Source organism: Miscanthus floridulus, chromosome 14 (assembly GCF_019320115.1).
Source record: "Miscanthus floridulus cultivar M001 chromosome 14, ASM1932011v1, whole genome shotgun sequence".
NCBI lineage: Eukaryota > Viridiplantae > Streptophyta > Magnoliopsida > Poales > Poaceae > Miscanthus > Miscanthus floridulus.
In genome coordinates, this window is record NC_089593.1 from 11,299,284 (window position 1) to 11,306,178 (window position 6,895).

The following is a 6,895-nucleotide window of genomic DNA, read 5'->3' on the forward strand; positions in this document are numbered from 1 at the left end:
AGCTTTGCTCCCCGTCCGCCGCCGCTAGCGGTGACCACCTCCGCTTCCTCCACCCCAGGACCTAACCTGCCTCCGCGATGCCAGGCTCCGCCGCTAGAGTCGCACCTCCTTCCAACGCCAACGTTGGCGTCCTCGTCATCACCTCCTCCTGTGTCCGGAGACGGCTAGGGCATCGCGATCGCGCCGTACTTTGCACCTGCCTTGAGGCTCCTCATGGCCCAGTGCCCCCAGTGAAGAAACTCACGATGACAAAGTCTATGGTGCTCTTCGCGTCGCCGCCTCCTAGCCCTAATCTGCCCATCGAGGCATGTCGGGTTCATAAACCCGGGGTCCCTCGGGGACCGACTTCCGAGCCAAGGCTTGGCCCAAGAGTGTAAATAGCAAAAGGTCTGGACCAAAAGGAGCGGCGCCCGCTTGTCGACCCCTTCGGCCCACCACTCCGATCGGAGCACTCGCTTCGGCCTCCGGACGCCTCCGGACGCCCTCTCCGATCGGAAGGCCTGGCCCAAAGCGATACTTCCAACTCTGACCCCGCGTCTCTCCCCTACCGGGGCTCGTAGGAACCCTGCTCACCGCTCTTCTCCAACCGGCACATTCAAAGCTGACTAGAGCCATCCGACCAGGGACACCCGCGCGGTAGGAACCAGGAGACGTGCGGAGAAAAGCAAGACAAGGCTCACAAGTCAAAACATATCCGCTCGGTAGGTAAGGAGCAGTAGGATGCCCCATGCGGGTCATGCCAACTCCATCACGAACGATGGACCCAGATTTCACTCGAACATATCTGATAAGAGCTCCCCGAACCCGTCACTCGAGCCATCGAGATGGGAACGCTACTGCGTTTCTTGTCCGAACGACAGAAGACTGGTTCCGCCTCGCATGACCCCTGAGGGCTAGGCTCCGCCTCGTCCGACGGCCAAGGGCCTCCTCCGCCTCGCCCGACGAGTACACCCTACACCTTCATAAAGATGGGCACAGGGTATGACATGGCATTCGAGTCAAACGTAGCACCAAGGACCATACCCTACGCCGTGGCAGGAAAGTACCACCAGGGTACGATAGGATGAGCGCTTTAGACCATTTTGGCATGGCAGAGTCCGAATAGTGTTGTAGGCACCGCCTTCGGCCCTCGGACACAGAACCTGACATAGACATACGACAACCACTATGGTCCAGGAAGAGACTCGCACCCTCTACAGTGATGGACGCACTGTCACCGCGCCATTTGCTCTCCATAGGGCCATAGGTCAACACCCTTGTCCGACACGCCGCCCGGAGGGGCGAGACGGGACGTGGCCACTTGCTGATCCGGTAAGGGCATGGCGTCGCCAGGACACGGGCACCCAGCGAACGTGCCAATCCCTGACACCATCTGGCCGTGTCAGCAAGGCTGGCTTAGCGAAAAAGGAGGGCCCAACACCTTCGAAGGGGCTTCTTGGCCTCTGATTTTTCTCCCATCTGTAACCCATGCTCCCCCCTTGATCTATAAAAGGGAGGACAGGGCCCCCCACTAAGGGGATCGACTCTTGACGGATAAGTTCTACACACACGACACTTCACACACAGCTGAGCAGCGACCAAGCTCTCGGCGACCTTTTCGACCATTGCATCAGAGACTTGGGACCCGTCCCTCTCTCGACCGTTTGTACCCTCTACTACGAACCTTTTTCGGTGCTAATAATACGAGCAGCAATAGACTGGACGTAGGAACATTCAGCCCGAACCAGTATAAACCTTGTGTCCTTTAGCGCACCATCCAGGCCTAACGCGCATCAATTATAATTTTACTAGCCGGTGTTTGTTCGAAACACCAACAAGGTGGTTATCGAGTTCCTCAACACGCCTGACATAGAGGTCGCCGCCCACTAGAGTGTCGCGCCTGACATGTTGCAAGCATATGTTTTAAGTGTTTCAGATATTTCAGATGTATATTGTAATTGCTTCATATGGATGTTACAAAAGTAGAGCGGGATGTTGCATATGTTGCAACGGCTATACTCGTATGTTGCTAATGTCTGTTCCAAATGTTTCATCTATTTTTTCAGACGTAAGTTACAATTGTGTTTATTTGGATGTTGCATATGTTTCACACATATGTTGCAAGTGTTTCATCTGGATGTTGCATATGCTTACAATGACTTTCAATTGTTTTTAGGTGTTTTGCAAGTGTTTCAGACGTATGTTGCAAATGTTTCATCTGTTTAGAACTTATGGTGTAGATGATGCAAAGTAGATCGGGTGTTGCGCATGTTGCAATGCGCGTGAGAAACGGAAGGGGTGTGAGCTGTCCCCGCACGTGGTCTGGTGCGCGGGCGATGTCCGGGTGGCACGGGCCCCGCATGGGCGTGTGAAATGTAAGCGCGGGTGTGGAGTGCACGCGCGTACGGAAACAAAGTGGAGACGTGAACGTCCGGACGCTAGCAATACCGTGATGATCAGTGAATCCCACGTTACCTGTAAAACCCAAGCATTACACATGTCCGAGCGAGGCCTCCTACATCTCCGTCTGTCGTGGCATTGCATTACCACCTCTGCACGTGGGATTATACTCATGAAGATGAAAGGATTTCAGTTTGATCAAGACGGCAACGAATATGGGACGCCTGACAATGCCATGCAACACACAGTTCGTACACGCTAAAAGAAAAAGGCACAGCTCGTTTTACTCCTCTGCAATTTCATCAATCATCAGTCGTTGCATTCTCCGTAAGGGCCCCCACCAATACCACTTACTACTGTTCCTTGATATAAACAAAATTATGAAAAAATAGAGGACTGAACTGATCCGCTCATCGTTTAACTAGATCATGCAGTTGAAGGTACAAGAAACATTGCTTCAGACATGTGCAGTTGAACCAGGGGTGTGTTTCTCAACAACACTATCAACATCAAGAAACACGCTAAAACAACAGTAACTTTGGCATGAACAAGCACCTCTAGTTGCTGCATAGTAGTACAGTAGTATCTCGTTTATTGTCCACATCTTTCCTGTACACCTGGAAGTGACTCGATTTACTCATTTACAATGAGCGTATCAGCACATAAACAGTGACCAACTCTTCTGTGTCAACAAAAAAGGGGGAAGGGGGGGGTTAAAAAAAGGGTGCCTGTTAAAAGCAGCACCAACCACATCTTCTGGACTAAACTCATAGATCCAAAAACTATATCTGGGTCAAACTAATCAACAGAAGTGTATTCTTGTGACTGGATGATCCTTGTCAGCTGCCTCAGGTTTGCTAAGACATGTCTTGGCCCGAGGCTTTCAGCGCCAATGTAATTCAGAAGCTGCTCGATATCCTGCAAAAAAAAAGGAATATGAAGTACATTCGTATGATATCTGATTGCCACACATTCCAGGTGGTTGCAGTAAACAAATGTTTCTTTTTTTTCTGGGAGGGGGGGGGGGGGGGGTTGGAATATAGATCTTTATGCATTTATCAATTGCTCTATGTGACACTATTTTCTTTGTTGGATTCTTTGTTCCTCTCCACTTTATATGTTGTTCAGAAACATGGTAACATCTTTGTGAGCTGACACTTTTGGTACTTCCACATCATGCTATCAAATTCAGTTAACATTGATTTCTTATCCTACACTCATTCACCCACTCTAGATCCAAACCACAGGTAGATCCTGCCCAAATTAGTATTTGAGACCACCTATTTGTTTACTTGAGAAGGGCAGGCCTGGTGCAGTGGTGAGAGCTGTCTCACTAAGTCACCAGGTCGCTGGTTCGAAGCAGCCTCTCTGTAGATTTTGCGGGGGGAGGCTTGCCTCGGTTTTTCCCTTCCCCAGACCCCACTCATGTGGGAGCCTCCGGCACTGGGTCTGCCCCCCCCCCCCCCCCCCCACCCCCCCCATCCCATTTGTTTACTTGAGGCTGAATCAAGCTTCAAGGGGATTTGCAAAACAGAAATAGGCAGACCTTTCTTTCAGAAAACATCTTTCAAGGACCATTATGAATGTTATTAAATGCTCACTTCACATTAAAATATCAAATAAATATCCAAATAGCAAGAAGACCAACCTTGTTCAACAAGAATATCGCATATGCTGATCTTGTTGTCTCCTGGCTGTCAAGAAACAGAGGAAATTCCATTGTTCTCATGCTTGTGCTAGGAGGGACAGAAGTTGCTACTGAGGTTATAGATGATGGCTGAACTGAAGGCGCAGGAACAAGAACATATGACCGTGAACCTCCAAAGCGCAAAGGATATCGAAGAGGAACATTGAGATACGATGCAATGAGGGAGACTGCCTATGATTCATAAGAAACACAGTTAGGTCTATCACCATAAAATAGAGTACAAACTGAAGAACACTGTTCATTTACAAGTGTAACCTAATCTGAATATATATTATTTCTAAAACAGAACAAAAAGTATAACAATTAATATTTCTCTAGCAAAGAAATTGGAAATACTAGATGAATGTTGAATGGTGAATTCAATTATCATTTGATAATAATCAAACTATATTATACATACATGAGCAGCATATCCCAGAACAGTATAAGATTTCTGAACCTCTGTCTTGTCACTAAAGTAGCCAGTCTTTTTCATAGAAAGCTTTGATAACTGTAGACCCAATATGACCAAAGGTCTGTTTTGGGACCCATTTGGCAACCCTGATTCAGCATTTCCTGAAAAAAAAATTATAGTAAGGTCACATTTTCGAGTCGCGGTCTCCTCGCATTGCACAGGCGAGGGTAAAGCTTGCCACTGACACCCTTCCCTAGACCCCGCACAGAGCGGGAGCTCTCTACACTGGGTACGCCCTTTTTTAAGTTTTGACAAGAATTGCAGAAACAACATTTAAGGACAAAGAGTCTTAGGGCAGGTAAACTGGCAACAATATTTTAGAGGACTAGCTCTCTATCCATTAAGTCTGACAAAAATATAAAAGTTTCATGTTTCAAATAACTCTTTCAGTATCATAGAAAAATTTTACACTTGTTAGAATCAATTTCAGCAATTTGTATTATCACATGTACTATCTGGCAACTAGGAAATTGTAGCTTAGTCAATAATCAACTGTAATCATACACTGATACGACCATAATTATAACTATTATTTGCCTATCATCTGGCCATCCCCTATTTTTCGATTATTAAGGTCTGTTATTGAACAACAATGTTTACAATAATTTTATTGTCAAAAAATATAGCCATAGAATTTTATAGCAATTCTGAATACGGAATGGAAACCCCATGGAAGTTGCAATGCAGGAAATGACATACTTGTTTTGGTTATGTTGGAGGTAAATCCAGGCTTGTGATCTGGAGATTGTTCATCCAAAGGGCTCACAGGATATATCTGAGCAACTTGCGCAATCATATATTGCTGTCTCATCCGTAACTTCTGTTCCAGATTTTTAAGGTGTCCACAACCATTTTCCCCTGACAGCAATTTATTAGCTTCCTATAACCAGAAAAATGAAATACTCTGGTAAGATTAGACATTAGAGGAATAGAACAGCTCCATAGTATCCAGGTTGAATGTATAGGAAATTTCTCTGCCCTAGAATCAACATTTTGTGAACCCAAAAGCACCAAGCAACACATTTAAGAGTACATCTTACACAAGTTAGACAGACTATCAAGGAAGCTACTTTGCCCAACACCCTGCGTATTTTTGTAGCACTTTGGTTTTGTGCTGACAGTATCCTTAGAGCTCCAAAGGGAAACAAAACACAATAATTGAATACCTTCAGATTACCGTGGGCAGCGTCAAGAGCCTTGCTTGCCACTGACAACGTTCTGATCTTGACACAAAGCTGTTCCCTTTGATCCACAACATCCTCCGACAATTTCTTCGTGCGCAGCTTCAGATCCCCCAGACGATCAGTATGCTCTTGCAGTCTCTGCCTCATTTCAGCCAACTCATTGTCTTGCTCGAGACACTCCTGGCGAACCTGTCAACGAACACCATTACGCCACAAATCTGCAAGACTCTGGTGTACACACAAAGGTAACATGAGCAAAATACATGGAGAATTACTCCATGGACGCTGTTCAATCTTCAGATTTGGGAGTGCAGGTTTTCCTCTTCAAAGGTTGGGAAAACGAATTCGATCTTTCCAATTGATGATCGACAAGAGAAGCGCCAAGATCCGTGGAGCATCGAATGACAGAGGGCACAACAGGGGATCCGAGCAATTTGCTGGGAATCGAGAGCAATGAGCGCGCCACTTGAATGGACAGACAATTACCTGTAGCGCGGACTCGAGGCGCGCAGCGAGGTGCGCCTTGCGATCCCCGGCGGGCTGGAGCGCGGCGGAGAGGCTCCAGAGGCGCGCGAGCTCCTGCTGCAGGTCGTCCCAGTGGATGACCTTGGGCGCGTGGGCCCCCTCGACCTCGCTGGCCGGCACGAGCACCCAGCCGTCCCCCTCCTCCTCCGGCGGTTGCGGGTGCGGGAGCGTGGAAGGAGGAGGGTGAAGGGGAGGGTCAGGTGCGGCGGACGACGGCGCCGGGTCCTCCATCGCCGCGGATCATGCCCGCGGGTGAGGGGTCGGGGGAAGGCGCGAGCTTCGCATGGGCGGGCGGAGGGGGCAAGGGGGCTCGTGGCCTTGTGGTAAGGTTTGGGGTCGCTCTGGGAAGCAGGAGCACGACTGCGCCGTCGGTTCCTTCTCCGGCGAGTGGCGGCGACTGCTTTCGGTTGGGTTTGGTTTGGCTTGGCTTGGCTTGGCCTGGCCTGGCCTGGCCTTGGGAATCGTGGGGTCCATCTCGTGGTAAGCAGGCCTACCTATGGCCCGTTGTCCCACTTTGGGCCCGATACTTTGCCTAGCTTGGGTTGGGCCTAACTTTCCGTTTTGCGGCCATTTTGAGCAGGAACAGTAACAGTTGGGTTCGGCCCCAACTTTCTTTCTGTGAATCTGGTTGACCCACCAAAAACT

General features: G+C 48.7%; 1 protein-coding gene across 1 annotated transcript; it reads right to left on the reverse strand.

Annotated features, from left to right (window-relative positions):
- Positions 1–2,799: 2,799 nt before the first annotated feature.
- Positions 2,800–6,672, reverse strand: LOC136505180 (vacuolar protein sorting 38-like). Its single transcript, XM_066500296.1, has 6 exons — positions 6,212–6,672; positions 5,708–5,914; positions 5,241–5,421; positions 4,488–4,642; positions 4,028–4,258; positions 2,800–3,297 (listed from the first exon to the last, which is right to left on the reverse strand). The coding sequence occupies exons 1-6, from the start codon at positions 6,479–6,481 to the stop codon at positions 3,178–3,180; spliced, it is 1,164 nt and encodes a 387-aa protein (XP_066356393.1). The 5' UTR covers positions 6,482–6,672; the 3' UTR covers positions 2,800–3,177.
- Between the last annotated feature and the right edge of the window lie 223 nt (positions 6,673–6,895).